Source organism: Sarcophilus harrisii, chromosome 2, assembly GCF_902635505.1.
Source record: "Sarcophilus harrisii chromosome 2, mSarHar1.11, whole genome shotgun sequence".
Lineage (NCBI taxonomy): Eukaryota > Metazoa > Chordata > Mammalia > Dasyuromorphia > Dasyuridae > Sarcophilus > Sarcophilus harrisii.
The window spans coordinates 271,448,734-271,466,199 of record NC_045427.1 but is presented as its reverse complement, the minus strand read 5'-3'; the positions used below and the strand labels follow the sequence as shown (position 1 = coordinate 271,466,199).

Genomic DNA, 17,466 nt, shown 5'->3' with positions numbered 1-17,466 from the left:
CAAATTGCATCTATTAGTTTTACCTAAATACTAGGTTTTTTTCCCTTTAAATTTTATTTTTAAATCCAAATTCTCTTACTCCTACTCTTCCCTCCTAAATCCTAGCTTTAGACAGTTACTCACACTATATTACAAAAGAAAAGCTAATATGACTTTAAAATTATAATAAAAGTGGAATGAGTGTCTGTAAAGATATCTAAGGATGGGGCAGCTAGATGGTGCAGTGGATCGAGCACTGGTCCTGGAATCAAGAGGACCTGAGTTCAAATGTGGCCTCAAACACTTCACACTTCCTAGCTGTGTGACCTGGACAAGTTACTTAACCCTAATTGCCCTCCCTCTCCACCAAAAAAAGAAAAAAGATATCTTAGGACAAAGATCTTTATTTTCTTTTAATTTAATTTTAAATGAGGAACATACATATTATTTATTTATTTGGCATTGCCACTAACATCTTTTATCATCTGATTAAAGTTCATTGATAGCTCTAATATTACTTCTCACAAATTGTTTTTGTGATTATAAAGATTTCTGGTACTGTGCACTATTTCTTAACTCGAGAAATTTGCCTTTTGTTTATTTTTTCTGTACTTTTGTTTGGTGCTAATATTTCAATTAATGATTGAAAACATACAATTTTTATTTTTCTAGAACATATAGATTTTTCAGAGAATTTTCTGGAATGCTCATTCTTATGTTTTAAAGGAAATATTGTTCTTCCTCAAATGAAGGAGGAGGTAAATTAACAAGGTTTTCTGTTTCAGCAGAAGCTGAGTGCATAGAAATATATGAGAACTATATATTGACAATCACTTTTTTAAAAAGTATACTCTTTCAGTTTGGAATTATACATGAATACTCAAATCAACTACAAAGGACCAATGAAAGAAGGGAACTGTCTACCTCTAGAGGAAGGACTGTTAGAGAGATATATACATAGTATGGTTTTACACATATACATATACATATATGCATACATAGATGTGTGTGTATCTGTATCAAATGGCTGCATTTCTCTAGTGCAGATTGGGGAAGGAGAGAGGGAGACAATTTGGAACTTAAAATGTAACCAAACTAAATTTAATTTTAAAATTAATTTGAAGTTATGCAAAGAGCATGAAAAGTGTCCATAATCTTTGTGTAAGATTTCTTACTGCCAGGCATACCTTGTTTTATTGTGCCTCACTTTCTCACACTTTGCAGATACATTTTTTACAAATTGAAAGTTTGTGGTAATCCTTTGTCAAGCAAATTTTTCCATTTCATTCTTCAAGCAGCCTGTATTCACATTGTGTCTCTGTGTCACATTTTGGTAATTATTGTAATATTTCTAACTTTTTCACTATAATTATGTCTGTTATAATCTTTGATGTTAACTGTTACAATTGTTTTGGAGTGCCACAACCCCGCCTATATAAGACCACAAACTTAAGCAATAAAGGAGCCAATCCCCTGTTTTTTCCTCCTTCCTTGGGCCTGCTTTCCACCAAGCTTCAACATTCTTGAATAAACAAATTAATAACATTACAGTGGCCTTTTAAGTATTCAAGTGAAAGGAAGAATTGATACAGCAAACTACATTGTGCCACATTCATCCCACTCTTCAGCCATTACCCTTTACCACTGCAAGGTAAAGCTGATGGTTTCTGAAGTCTTAGATCATGGTTAGCATTTTTAGCAGTCAAATATTTTTTGATTAAGATATGTACTTTTTTTAGACATAATACTACTGCACACTTAATACTAGTATAGGGTAAATATAACTTGTAAATGCATTGGGAACCCAAAAAATGTGTGTGATTTACTTTATTGTAATAATCATTTTATTTTGGTGACCTGGAACTGAATATGCAATATCTCCAAGGTATATTTATATACCTCCAAGAAGACCAAGGACAAAAAGAAAAGATTCATGTGCCCCAACTTGTTTATAGTGAGCCTTTTTGTAGGAGCATGGAAGTAGAAATAAAATAGATGCCCATAAATCAGAAAATGAATAAAGAAATTGAATATATATGCATATAATAAAATATTGCTATGTTGTAAGAAATGATGACTATACTAAGTGTAGAGAAGCATAAAGAAACTTCCATGAACTGATAACAAAGCAAAATAATCAGAACCAGAAAGCAATATACACAATTACTATAATCACTTAAAAGTAAAGACTAATAAAATCTGAATACCAAAAAATTATACTAAATTAGGACCTGTAGTCCTTCTCCTCAGTTCTTTCCCTACTATTTTCTTTCTTTTTTTTTTTTTAATAGCCTTTTATTTACATGATATATACATGGGTAATTTTACAGCATTAACAATTGCCAAACCTCTTGTTCCAATTTTTCACCTCTTACCCCCCCCATCCCCTCCCCTAGATGGCAGGATGACCAGTAGATGTTAAATATATTAAAATATAAATTAGATACACAATAAGTATACCCGACCAAAACGTTATTTTGCTGTAGAAAAAGAATCAGACTCTGAAATATTGTACAATTAGCTTGTGAAGGAAATCAAAAATGCAGGTGTGCATAAATATAGGGATTGGGAATTCAATGTAATGGTTTTTAGTCATCTCCCAGAGTTCTTTTTCTGGGCATAGCTAGTTCAGTTCATTACTGCTCCATTAGAAATGATTTGGTTGATCTCGTTGCTGAGGATGGCCTGATCTATCAGAACTGGTCATCATATAGTATTGTTGTTGAAGTATATAATGATCTCCTGGTCCTGCTCATTTCACTCAGCATCAGTTCATGTAAGTCTCGCCAGGCCTTTCTGAAATTATCCTGTTGGTCATTTCTTACAGAACAGTAATATTCCATAATTTTCATATACCACAATTTATTCAACCATTCTCCAACTGATGGACATCCATTCAGTTTCCAGTTTTTAGCCACTACAAAAAGGGCTCTTTCCCTACTATTTTCAAATATGCTCAAGCCTCCCCCTGTCCTTTGGAGAGAGGGTGGGAGGAGAGAAAGTTTACTAGCCTTTGCCATGCCTTCAAATCATCATTCTATATCTTAACTCTTTTTCTGTATTAGATTCCCAGAAAAAGCAGGCTACAGTCATTTTACTTTACTTTCCCTTCCCTCAATCACTCCTCAAAACATTTGCACTTCATCACTTCATAAAAACCATTCTCTCCAAAGCTATTGGTGTTCTCTTAATTGCTGTATCTAATATTCTTTTTTTCTACTTTTCTTCCTTTTCACCTTTCTTCTATATTTGACATTGTTGGTCATCCTTCTCTGGATACTGTCTTCTCTGCAGGCTTTCATGACACTACTTTTTTTTTTAACAATTTTCTCTTAGCCATTTCAAACTAGTGTTTGATAAGCATCTTAAGTCAAAATGTCCAAAAGAGAACCCAATGTCTTTCTCCCAAAACCTTCCCCTCTTCTAAATGTCCATATTTATGTTGAAGGCAATACTATCCTTCTGATCACTCAAGTACACCCAAGATTTTATCCTCTTCATTTTCACTTAATCCTCCTATCTAATCAGCTGCCAAATCTTGTCATTTCTTACTCTACAATATCTCTTACATAGATACAATACTCTCCACTCAAAACCACCACTTTAGTTCAGGCCCTTGGGACCTCTTACATCTATTACTGCAATTGATTCCAGATTTTCTCCCCTGCTTCAGAACTTTCCACACTTTAGACCATCATTCACACTGCTGCCAAAGTGATTTTCCTTAATTAATGGATTTAAGTAAATCGTCTTCCTACTCAGACTTCTTCAGAGGCTTCCTAGAAACCTTATATACAAACTTCTGCTCACAAAGCCCAGCACAATCTTGCCTCAAACTCTTAACTTTGTTGCGTTGTTCCTTTTCCCCTCCCATTCTTTGACCTGACCAAACTGGCTTTTTTTTCCCTCCTTGTTGCAAATGACATTCGCATTCTTTACCTCTGCAGTTACTATCCCCAGTGCCTGGATTACACTCATGCTTACTTCCACTTTACAGAATTCCTCTGTTCTTTGAAAATACAGTTTAAGGACCATCTTGGACATCCTCATCACCTCAATTTTTAGTGCCACTTTAATACTGTCTATTTGTCCACATTATATATTATCTTGTCCAACCAAATGTGAGCCACTTGCAAGTACACTTTCATTTGTAGCTATGACAAGCACAGTGTCTGGCATATAGTAGATAACTCAACAAGTAATTGATTTATTGTTTGATTCAATAGAACATATAATTGACCCTTTTTTGATATATTGTTTAGTTTTTACTAAACTTTTTAAAGTCTTTATCTTAAGAAAAGGGAACAACCATTGGGAATTATAGTGATACTAAGCCAAAAAGAAAAATTTGCTTTAAATATATGTATTCTTTTAAGAGCACATAAATTCTTTGCTTATTTGAAATGAATATTGTTGTCAGAATTGCATGGGAAATTAGTAGTCAGGATTTTGAGGACTCATTACACTCTTGAAACAATCTGAAAATGGATAGTTATGTTGAAGATACACTTACTTGCTTTCTATAATCTTGGGTTCCTTTTTTATCTTGAAGAAATGTTTTTATATGAAAGATAATTAATAAAATTAAATATAAAGTTTGCCCAAAAGGGATTTGAAGACATTCGCCAAGTATCATCAAATGTAGTTATTGTGAGCATTTAATCAGAATTGTAATGCTGTTTTATTCAACATGTTCACAAGGACCTTAAAACCCTACAAAGAAACAGAATTTCTTCTTTAAAAATATGTGTTAGTGGGGTGAAAATGAGTGAAAAGGACTTTTCCCATGTATATAATAATTATCAGTGTCTTACACTCAACTAGACTGTTAGTTTCCATGAGAGAAAGAAGGTATATAAGTATATGTTGGAAATATTACAGCTTCAATTCCAGGTCACCACAATAAAGTGAATCACACGTATTTTTGGTTTCCCGGTGCATTTAAAAGCTGTATTTACCTTATGTGACAGTCTGTTAAACATGCAATAGTATTATGTATTTTTAAAAATGTACATACCTTAATTAAAAAATACTTGACTGCTAAAAATGCTAACCATCATCTTGAACTTTCAGAGAGTGATAATCTTGCTGTGGTAAAGGGTCTCATTGTCCCTGTTACAATGAAGGAAAGAATTCTGTGAGGTGTTATCTGCTGTACCATTAGATAACAAATTGGAATCCTAGAATTTTATTGCTTTTTGGTATTTAGTTGAGTCAGTTCCTTTTATATTTAAGTGGGCATAACTGCCACATGCTTCATAAAAATGTTATTAGAAAATTGTAGTTTATATAATATGGTTTTAAATGTTTTATAATAATCACAACATCTTAAAAGGAACTTATGGCTGCAAATCTGGTATTTTAATTTACAATAAGCAGTGGCAAAGTTACATCTAGGGATTATTAAATCATATTTTTTCCATAGAAATATAATATTCTAGGTATATTTCAGGCAACTAATAAATAGCACACTTTTTATGTGCTGGAGTTAGATTTTCTTTGTTCATATAATCAGAAGACATAAAAAACAGCCCTGAGTCTGTAATAAGATTAGTTATTATCTAGTAATTCTGATATACCAGGAAAGATATATCTCCTTTTATAAAAGGAAAAATTATGGACACACATATGTAACCATGCATTTCTGTTTAGTCATTATTAATTTAACAATTCTTAATTCAGCATTGTATAGGCATTAAAGTGAAATATTAACATCAGATTTTCTTGTCCTTCCTTTTTGTACAGCATAATCTGTTTTAAGTTATACCTTCATTTAATGTGATAATTATTTATGGAGTATGTCTTAACCAGGAAATGCTTTATAAAACTCACCTAAAGTGGTCTTGTGAATGTAGAGGAAGATGTTAGTAAATTATTAAAATATATGGTGTAAAATTCTACTCTTAAGAAACTACAGCTCTGGAAATACATTTAATCAGCTTGAAGATTTGATGCCCATGTTTACAAACTTCCTAGCCAATAAAAATAACAGGAAGTAACCAAATAGCTTTAATTCTATTTGCTTGGGATGATCTCAGAAGTTTTTTTTATTTCCTGATCTTGAAAAAGAAAACACACATCCTCTCTCTCTTGACAAAGCATTATTTCTTCATAGGAATTCTATCTCAGTAAAAGCAAAATGTTTTATGACATAAGAAAACTAAAAGGCTTCTGACTCAGATTGTTCTATTTGTTATCTACTTAGTTCTAAGTGTCCAGATTTTGTTGTAGAAAGTCTTAAAGGCGGTAAACTTATTTCTAGAACATCCTGTTCAGTTCACCCAAAGGAAATGGCACTTCAAAGTGGAGAAAAATACTACTTCAGTAAGGAATAAATTTAAAATGTTAAATGTCCGCAATAGTTATTTAATAAAAATCATGTATTATGTTATATTCAAAACTATTTTAAAAGAATCATAGCATTGAAATTCAGTCTGGACCTTATATATAATCAACAGAAAGATGACTTTCAAGCTTTTAATTCAGAAACATTGGCCTTTTCCTGAATTAGTTAAGCACTAGAGAGAGCTCTTTGTTTAAGATTTTGCTAGAAGTATTTTGTTTTTGTTATTGTTTTTAATGTAAAATGAATAGTACAATTTGAAATATATTTAGGTGAAAAGCAAATTTTAATTTTTCAGTGACTAGATACATATTTACATATTATGATCAATTATCATATCTCTACACCTACTTGTGGAATTTACTGATTTAATTATGTTGGTTTAGTTAATATAATCATGTTTTCTGATTTTTCTTTTTTTAATTATCTTACTATCCTAATGATTTAACTAAATCCTTCTTATCTTCCACAGAATCTACCGGTTACTCGTATTCTAGACAGTCTCATGGAAATGAAGTCAAATCCTGTGAGTATTGTATAGTGGCATAATTATAAATTTGTGAAAAAAAAATCAAACTATATTTAATATTGTACTTTCCTAGATCAGTGATCTCATTCCTTAGGGTACAGATTGTAAGCCATCTGTGTCTTTTTGTCCCATATAATTCATAAATTCTTCATAGATGATTTATCCCACATGCTAGAGATCTTCCTAGATCATTTTGCTTGTGTACCTTTGCTTGAATCACATGAGTTGTCTCTATTGTTCTTCCCTCTTATTGTATACCTTCTTTTCCAGCACATATTATCTAAAATAAGAAATAACATTAGATAATTGACCTTAGACAGCACAAAACAATTAGCAAAGAGAACTTTGAAAAACTAGATACATCATAGAAAGTCTTTTAGAATAATTTACATGGATATAGTGACATCTGACTCCTGTCACAAATTCAGGGGCTATACGCAGTAATCAACTCCTCTGTTCATGAAGTTGTATGGTACTTCTAGAATAAAACAAATGTTTTGGATTTAAAGATCTCCCTTTACAATCTAGCTCCAGCCTGCCTTTGACACATTTCCTTTATAGACTCTACTGCCATTTAGCTTTTTTACATGCCTTGTCTCCTTCCTGGAATGCACTCTCTCCTCACTTCCACCCATCTGTGTTATCTTTATGTTTCCCTTCAGTTGTCTATTTACTTATGTGTTGACATTTTCCCTGACAGAGTGTGATCTCCTTGACATCAAAGACTGCAATTTTGACTTCATCTCCCTAGTATCTAAAATACAGGAGGTAGACTTAGACACTTAACTGCTTGTTGTTTGCTGTTAACCTTCATATGCCCGGATAGATCATAGGTCTAAGAAAACTAAACAAAGTGAAAGTGCTTTATCATGGAAGCATAGAATTAGAGCTAGAAGACTCCTTGTCTCACCTTCCTAATTTATAGGTGGAGATGCACAAGATAAAGGATTATATGACCTTCTGATGGGTTGTAAAGGGCTGAAACTGAATAGGTGCACTTGAATCAGACAACTGAGCACTTAAGGCTAATTACCTATTGGACAATAACTCTGTTAGCATGTTTGCAATCTTAGGAGGGATTAGGGGGTGGAGACAAGCCAGAGTCACTTTAGAGGTGGATGAGGAGAAGGGAGGTTGTAGAGAGCTTGTGGCAGTTTTATCCATCCCCTTCACTTCTCCCCCTAAAGACCAAGGACTTTTGCTTATACTGACTCCGGATGATTCTGAGGCTTCCAGGGAGCTAACTCGGAATTTACATTGGGTCACCTGGAAAAAAGCAGGGATTCAAGCTAAGGTGCTCTTATTCCAAATTGAGAGCATGTCCCCTTGGTGATGCTGTTTTTGCAGTCTATATATTTTGATTATAACATAATAACTATGCCTTTTTTTTTTTTTAAACTACAACAAATGATCTCATAGACCCCAGAATATCAGAGCTGGAAGATAACCTGTGGAACCATCTATTCCAATTATTTTCGTTTTATAATTGAAGAAAATAAAGACCAGAGACATGACATGACCCACACATGGTCACACAGCTGGTTATGGCAAGCCAGATTTCTTTTCAAAATAATTCCCCTATAAAATCATTCCCATAATAAAATATACATTTATTTTGATGATGCTATTTTTCTGAAAACATTTTGATTTTTTACCATTAGAGAGTCTGAACAAAAATATTTTGAGTAATGGAATCTTTGTAATAAATGTGTAGTTCCCATTTCCCACCAAAGTATTTACTCACTTGGATATATAAATCCTATTAATAATTATTCCTAAGTGAAGGTCATTGCTTTATATGCACAGAAAATTGTCACATCCTTGTAACCACTTTTACTGGACATTTATGAACTACTAGCAAAACTGACAGATGCTTACTACAATCACATTAATTGCTACATATCCTACTTTGCTAGTAGAGCTAAAGACATAAAGAGGCTCTATTTTCCCATTTTAAAAGTAAGGATTCTATATGATTTTACTACTTCACAGAATTGTTTTAAGCATTAAACACTAATTACAGTAATGGAAAATCTGGTAAAATATTTTATAAATGTAGATAGTATTACTTTATTGCTATTTCTTTTTTATGATAAACCATGAAATTCACTTATGCCTTAATGCCAAGAAAATTAGAAATCAGGACAGCATTGAAAGAATTACTAGTCTCTTTAAGGAAGCTTGGTCCCATTTTTCATTAAATCAAAGGTGCTAATGGTACAGAGTATACTAATGTGATGATAAATGTTGGAGTAGCTGATGAAAATTCATTATTTTATTTAGTCGATTGCTTTAAAGACAAAATTGTGAAAGGTTTAGGTATTTGTTTTTATGAGAGAAAGACATTGCTTGCCCCCTCTATACCTCAAAAAAAATTTATTGATCTTTTGGTATGCTTCACCCCTTACCTCTTTTCTGTTGGATTAAGGGTTAGATGTTGTTATGATAAACTCTGAGCGACAGTCTAGACCCTTTAGTTGTACCATGGTATTCTAAACACAGTTCTTGTACAATTCATTCCCTCATTTAAAGGTGAACTCTCTCCTAGCTACAGTGTTGTTGGCAATAAATTCAGGCCTGTTCAGTTCACCATGTTAAGCAGTCCCTTATTCTTAATGTGTTCACAGTCGAGTGGGGAGACACTCCATAACATTTTCTTGATACCCCTGAGAAAAGTTCTCCAAGGAAACTAGAGAGAAAAACTGTACCATGCAGTGGAAAGAGCTTTGGACTAGAAATCAAGAGACTTGTGTTCTAATGTGTCAATATGTCAGACTGAGTCTCAGTTCTCTTATCTGTGAAATAAGAGAGTTGAATATTATTTTATCTTTAAGTGCCATTCTATTTGGTGACTCATGCTATTCTTTGATCTTGAGTCCCATGAAGTCACTGGGGCAGACTACTGTCATTCTTGTCAAATTCATACCTTAGGTAAGCCCCTTATAATCTCTATGAGAAAGGGGTTCATTGTACGTCAACTTGAACTGTGTTGACAACACTGAACTTGGGGAAAAAAGGGGAAAGAAGAGGGACAATATAGGAAGTGATTAGGGAAGTGTTTGGAGGTGGGGTGGACCAGTTTATTCGTGAATCTAAATTTAGGACTGAGAAGAGTCAGGGGAAAAATTATAATTTATAAGTTAAAACATTCTACAAATGTATACTAACGTTTCATATATCCAATTTGTTCTTTTTTAAGAGGCAAAAGAAATTTAATACTGAGTAATTTCTTTCTAAATGGATTGTGAATTTGAAATAAAATTTTCTCCAAAAATAAACATTTTGTGGCATATTGAAATATTAGTGATAATATTTCATGCCCTTTACTTTGTACAGATGTAAGAATTTAATCATTTGACCCTAGAAAATTCAAATTTAATTTTGTTTCTATAATCCTAGCAGATCAGCAATTTTCATTAAAATCATAGTAAAATTTTAGGATTGATTAGAATCTTAATGAAAGGGTAGTGCCTTGGAGAAAGCACTGAACTTCTCATCACAATCCAGAATTCAAATTTGGCTGTTACTGTCTGACCTGGGTAACTCCATTTCCTCATATGTAAAATAAGGAGGCCATATTAGACGGCCTCTAAATCTTTGATTATGTCATTCTAGGAGATCATTGTCAATCCTCTTCCTTTTTAGATGAAGAATTTGAAGTCAGACAAGATACTGACATTCTGGGAATCGTATCTGTTATATATCACTGCCAGTGCAGTGCTCTGCCCACCACAATACAATGCTTCTCACTGTTGTAGTATCAGTTTCAAATACTTTTCAAAATAGGCTTTTTTAAAATTAGAAATATTTTGTTTAGCAATTACAGGTCGAAACTCTAGAATTGTGTTTATTACAATATGTATATTTTAGCCTTTTGATATATTATTTTAACAGAGTTCTATCTTATTAATAGGAGACTGATGACTATAGATATTTTGATCCCAAAATGCTACGGGGCAGTGACAGGTAAGCTTCACTTGACATAAAAATTAGAATTTTTCAAGGTTCTTTTAAAAATTATTTTACTTTGTTTTTAGTACTGTCATGGATTATGTTTTCATCAATAAAAATATTCCTTCTCCCATTTCCTTTCCCTAAAGATTTGCCTTTGCATTTCTTAATTTTCTAGGATATTAGAGAAACTTTCCGGCTGCCTTTTGGGTATCCTTCACTCTGAGACACCTCTTTTTCCTTGATTATACTCCTCATGGCATTTCCATTTATGCTTATCTCCCACCTGTAATTTAGATTCTTAGACTATAGTGTTTGGTACAGCCTTAGAACATCACCAGAAAAACTTCATCCATATTAGCAGTCTCATAATAAAGGAAACCAGAAGACAAATTAGTTGCTGAATATGAAAGCAATTTCTGTGTTCCCAGGGAAGTGAATAAAGGACTGGATGGGAGTGGGTCATCATGTACTCACATATACTGAGCAACATTTTATGGGACATTTGTTCATAAAAGCAACTGATGGCAAAACAGATGGAATGCTGGTCTTGGAATCAGGAATCTAGGAGTTCAGAATAGACACTTGGTAACCTGACCCTGGCAGCAAATAACACCTGCCTTCCAGTGTTGTTGTGAGGATAAAATGAGATCTTAATAAAAGGCTAAAAGCTGGTGGAATATCAAAGCCAGAGAATAAAGATGAAAGTTCATTTTATAACCTGGTTCACAGGGTATGGATGAGAAGTCTTTAGAACAGTAAGTTACCCAATAGAGAGTGGACAGACATGGTTGGTAATTAAACTGCAATATATTATTTATAATTTTTGTGCTAGCAGTGACAAAATATAAATTGTCAAAGACTTGTATGACCTCTGCTTCTCTACCTATCTACATATGTTGATTTTGTATATTGGAATACATAGAAATTTTTTTATATTTGTATTCCCAGTATTTAGCACAATGCTTGGCATATAGTAAGCATTTAATACATGTTTATTTATTCATTTACCATAGTATGTTAACTGCTCCCCAGTTAATAGAATATATTTTGTGTCTACTTCTTTGCTAGAACAAAAAGAATGTGGTATTTTAAAAAAAAATTTATAATATGTTAAGCTATCTCTGAAGAACAGACCCAGGTTCTGTCTCGGTTATACCAAATTATATAGTAAAAGGAAGGTAAAACATGAATTCAGTCAATAAACATTTATTAAGTATTTGTTTTTTATCAATTCTAAAAACCACAAGTAGGAATTACTTTGCTGTCTTTCTTTTTTTTCCAGCTCAGTTCCAAGAAACAAAAATCCATTCCAGGAGGTAAGTCATGTAGAATTATTTCTTTCCCTTAAAAAAAAAAAAAAAAAAAAAAAAAGGCAGCAAAATGATTTGGTCAGTGGTCAGATCTATCATAAAACAGTTTAATGTAATTACATTTTATTATATACTTTTGTTTATAAACAATCATTCTCGGTGTTATAAATTTGAATACTAATGGCTTTAATGAAAATACTAGAAAACAAGTTGTTCAGATTGTTTTTGTAGGAGTTTTATGGGGGAGGGGGGTTCCATGTAAAATTGGATTCTAAACATTTAAAAATAGATCTTAACCACTTTTTAGTGAAAACAATGTAAGCTACAAGTTTCTTTTTTTGAAATAGATATACATTTTTAAATGCTTTCAAAAAACTAGATTTAGAAATATGAATGTAAGCTTGTTATTTGCTTCAGTAAAACAGGTTTAGTTGATTATGAATATTTATTATCTATCATACCTCCTTCCATATCTTTAATGAGTGCTTTTTTTGTGAGTTGATATGATTAAGAAAGTCATCATTTTTATTTAGCATCTTGATTCTGATTCATTAGACATTATGGCTAATTTGGTCCTAAGATGACAAATTTATAATCTTTCGTGAGGCCTGGGCTTTAGAGGAGAAAACTCATTATTTACTATTAGCTAATTGTAGACAATAATCATTTTTCCCTTAGTTTCTATAAAACTCAAATTTCATTGTATTTCTTACAAGAAATTATAGTTAAATTTTACTTTCAAATGAATGGTTCTAGACACATTTTTATAATAATAGGTAACTTTTGTACTAGCATTCCAATTTGGCACTATGTTAACTGACCTAATCTTAATGTACTCTCAGTAATAAAAACCATATCATCATGGTTAAGATTTTGTTTCATAATTCTGATTTCAAAACATGCATTCTTATTTAAATTTTTTGTTTCATATTTATATTTCAGGCAATTGTTTTCGTAGTAGGAGGAGGCAACTACATTGAATATCAAAATCTTGTTGACTACATAAAGGTGCATTTTAGTCATTTTTAATTTACTTATTCACTTCATAGTACTGAATAAATTCTCAGGCTTTTAAAAATCCCACAACCTCCAAAGATCCCTTTATCACCAATATTACTGAGAGTGAGGAAGAGGTGGTAGCAAGAAAATGGTCACAGATGATATTAGAAAAGACAACAGTAGCATGGATAGCAGCACAGGCATTGGGAGAAAGTAATTATAGAAATGACTTGCCATTCCATCTCTATTGAACAACTCTTTAGAGAATACTACAGCTTAGGTCTTTGAGACATTCTACCTTACCTACTTCCTAATTCCTTAAAAACTTTGAATTTCTTGGTGAATCAGCCTTAGATGTTGAGAATACCAACCTCCCAGGAGTAAAATTTGTATAATAACATTGAGTTTATTTAATAACTGTCATAATTGAAACAGACAATAAAAAATATCTATGGTAGGTAACACTGCCAAACTTTAGTTCAGTATGCTTAAGCCACAATGGAATCTCAGTAGCTGGAAAAGTTAGTTCTTCTGGAAAATAACGAATAATGAAAATTTTTCCTCTGCTCTATGAATGTGATTATATATGTGCATTGAATTACCTGAATTGACTTTTAAAATTAATCTGATTTGTGCAAAGTTTCTCAAAATAAGACTGGATAATATTGTTTATGTATATGCCACATAATTCAGATAATAATCTATAATTAGTAGAATTAGTGCTGTTTTGATATGCAGTCCATGTATTGTAGATTTTCCATGATCTTCCCAGGATGTAAAAGTACTATTATCATTTGTGTTATTTTGTAAGCCATCACCCAGTTCTAAATGAACTAAAACTTAAAATGTTTCTTAAAAATATACTAGTCTGAGCTCCTAAAGAGGTTAAGTGATATTGTATAGTCACTAAGCATGTTGATGGCAGAAGTAGGAATAGCTAGGAAACATGTTAGACTTGGAGTCAGGAAGACCCAGATTCAATGTGTCTCCAGTTCTGTGACATTGGACAAGTCACTTAATCTCTCTCTCTCCCTCAGTCTCTTCATCAATGGGGATAATAGTAGTACTCCCTTCTAAGATTATGAGAAGGGCAGTACCTTTTCCAGAGAAACATCTCTCTCTCAACACATTTTGATGAGGGACACTACAGTAAATTTTTGCAACCTAAAGAATCCTCATTGCTCAAACTATGCTTAAGATACCAGAACTTTTCCATAAAAGATCCAAAGGAAGGTTTTAAATTTTGTGATGGAGAATCTGAAGCCATTAATGAAATTATCAAAAATATTTCTGAATGCTGTTGACTAAGAAGTGTCATTGATAATTTACTATGTAAATTTGAACATAATTAACTTGATTCAAGTAAATATCTACTTTTATGTGTTGGTATTTAGACTGGAGATAAGAATTATTGTATCTGTGAAGTATGGAAATTCCAAATTTTAGCATAATATGTGCATTAGTAACGAGATAAACTAATTGTATTAAAATTAAATCATTAAATTAACTTCCTAAACTTCAAGTGAAACATTCACCTTCTCTGTGCCTGAGTTTCATCATCTGTAAATTATAAGTGCTCTTTTATGAAAATCTTTGAATTACATCCAATTTTAGAAATAAATATTTCCATGTAAAAACTAGATCCCTTTTGTTTATTTCAAAAGGTCTCTTGAAATTAGTCTTCTACATAAGAGAAATTCATTACTAGTAATATAAAACACTTCTTGGTTGAAGTGTGTTAGTCATAGTGCCTGAGCTCTCCTTGACTCTTTATTCATTTTTTTATAGGGCAAACAAGGCAAGCATGTCTTATATGGCTGCAGTGAGCTTTTCAATGCTTCACAGTTTATAAAACAGGTAAACTTTTATGCTGCAGGTAATTTTTTTAACCTATTTATTAGCCTACTACCCTTTCTTTTGTATACTGAGGTAAACTAGATTATTTTATTTATTCTTTATTTCTGCTTTTAGGCAGAATTCCTTTTCATTGTTTCTCGCTTTTCCAATTTTTCATTCTGATCTCTTTATTTTACTTCTAATCAAATTCATCCCTGAGAAAGTTGTTTTTTCCCAAAGGGCACAGTGTAAGATAATGATACCACTATAGCTTCAATTTCTGAGTAACTGCTATTTGCTGTATTTCAATATGTCTTTAGTGCTCCTTTGCTAAGAATTTTCCCTAATTCTTTCTAAAATATGACTAAGGCACTAACAAATCTGATCAGTGAACTCTAATTAAGAAGGCTGATTAGTCATACTTAAACTTGAGTCATACTTTTTACTGTGAAAATAATCTTAATTTTCTTTTAATCATATTAAAAACTAAATTCAAGGTGAATAAAGAAGAGTATGTTTTCACACAATAGAAATTTATATGTTTTCGCCTTGAATTAATGTTAATATTTTTAGTGAAGTGATACAGTGCATCACAGAGCAATAGGTCTCGAGTCAGAGACCTGAGTTTCAAATCAGGCCTCAGACATTTGTTAACAGTGTGACTCTGGGAGAGTTATCTAACTAACCTCCCCCTGCCTTAGTTTTCCCAACTGTCAAAAGGGCTTTATAAGTAATAAAACCTACCTCTCAGAGCTGTGAGAATCAAAGGAGATATTTGTAAAAGTGTTTAACAGGCTTCACATGTAGCATGTACCTGATAAATGCTTATTTCTTTATTGTCTAGTCTAAAGTTTGCCCTTTTCATAATCTGAATTTTTTAATATAATGGCATCTTTTTATGACTAGAGGTTAACATACTATATATTCTCCAAATGTGAACAAAACTGGTATATCATTTAATGAGACTGGAAATAAAAGATAAATTTCATGTACCTTTGAATATTTTTTCTACTCATTGTTTTAATGATGAAACTAAGAATTTAAATGATTAATAGATTGCTGATTTGTTTTCTTCCAAGCTGTCCTTACTTGGACAAAAGTAGTTCAGAAGAACCTCAATATCTGAATCCACTTGGACCTTGGACAAAATATAAAAAAAGTCAGAAGAGCCAGATGCCTTCCTGTCAGTAACTTGTCTGTCATAGCATTAAAGCTTATACTGTTCCATTAATTTGGTAATTTTTAACAGAATACTGTACTTAATATAATGTATACTGATTTAAAAATATTTCAAAAATAAACCTTTAAAGCCATGTTATCTCTGCTGTATATGAAAAATGAAAAATGTTTTGGTTTTTTTTTTTAAGTATCGCTTTAAATACAACATGGTTATGGACTTTCCTTCATTTGCTCACTTCATCACCTACTTTGGCTGCTTTAAGACTTCCTCATAGGTGTTTAGTTGGTCTCCAAGGCAGACTCAGTTCTCCTGGAGACAAGGAGCCCAGACTTTAAGTATTGTTTTAATGTCTCTTTATCTTAAACATTTTCACACATCCTATTACTTCTTGTAACAAGAGGAGAAATCAGTAACTTGACAGCAGGTTGGTACAATTTTATTCATGGATCCTTGTCAGATTTTTTTTTTTTTTAATTCAATAAACCTTAAAAATTTCTTGGGTGAAAAAAAGCCTTTCTGTAGATAACTTTGATTTCTCCTTTTGAAAGGATCATTTAACTTTTATCAGTTGGGGAATGGCTCTTATTTTTATAAATTTGATTCTATTTCCTATATGTTTGTGAAATGAAGCCTTTATCATAGAAATTTGCTATAATTTTTTTTATATTACTGAATTACTACAATTTACCCAAATATAAATATTTCTTCTAATTAGGTCTATTTTTGCTTTTCCTTTGTCTGAGATCGTAACTGCTACCCAGCCTTTTTTTTACTTCAGCTGAAGCATAATAGATTCTGTGTGTATATTTTTTTAAGCATGTCTCTTGTAAACAACATATTGCTGGATTCTAGATTTCAGGAATAAAATAAGCAACTTCAGTCAGGATTATACTAGTATAGAAATCCTGAAAAACAAAAGGGATGAGCAAAATTGAAAGTTAGAAAGAAAACATCACTGAGCTAATAAGGAGCTGGAGGGTTTTTGAGTCAGGGGTGGAAAAAAACAATAAAATAGACCACTGGCTAATTTGATTTTTAAAAAGAAAGAGGCCATTATCAATTATAAAAAATTCACAACCAATGAAGGTAAAGTAAAGCAATTACTAAGAGCTATTGTCCAATTATATGCTTTTTTATAAAACTGACCATCTAAATTAAATGGATGAATATTAACAAAAATGGAAATTGCCCAGATTAATAGAACAGGAAGTAGAATATTTAAATGAAGTGGGCTTCATAAATGAGTTTTCCGGTGAAAAAATCCAGGACCACAAATGAATTTAGAAACAAATTCTATAAACTTTTTTTTTCATTTAATAGGACTTTTTTTTCCAGT

General features: G+C 32.1%; 1 protein-coding gene across 2 annotated transcripts in view; it reads left to right on the top strand.

The window, feature by feature from the left end:
• Nucleotides 1–16,263, top strand: part of SCFD1 (sec1 family domain containing 1) — a 113,237-nt gene extending 96,974 nt beyond the window's left edge. For both annotated transcript variants that reach the window (XM_003756117.4, XM_012546904.3), the window contains 6 exons: nucleotides 6,795–6,848; nucleotides 10,765–10,817; nucleotides 12,088–12,121; nucleotides 13,058–13,123; nucleotides 14,903–14,971; nucleotides 16,030–16,263. In XM_003756117.4, coding sequence (XP_003756165.1) covers nucleotides 6,795–6,848; nucleotides 10,765–10,817; nucleotides 12,088–12,121; nucleotides 13,058–13,123; nucleotides 14,903–14,971; nucleotides 16,030–16,053 — 300 coding nt within the window. In that variant the 3' untranslated portion in view covers nucleotides 16,054–16,263. The remainder of the gene's footprint in view (nucleotides 1–6,794; nucleotides 6,849–10,764; nucleotides 10,818–12,087; nucleotides 12,122–13,057; nucleotides 13,124–14,902; nucleotides 14,972–16,029) is intronic.
• The last annotated feature ends 1,203 nt before the right edge of the window (nucleotides 16,264–17,466 follow it).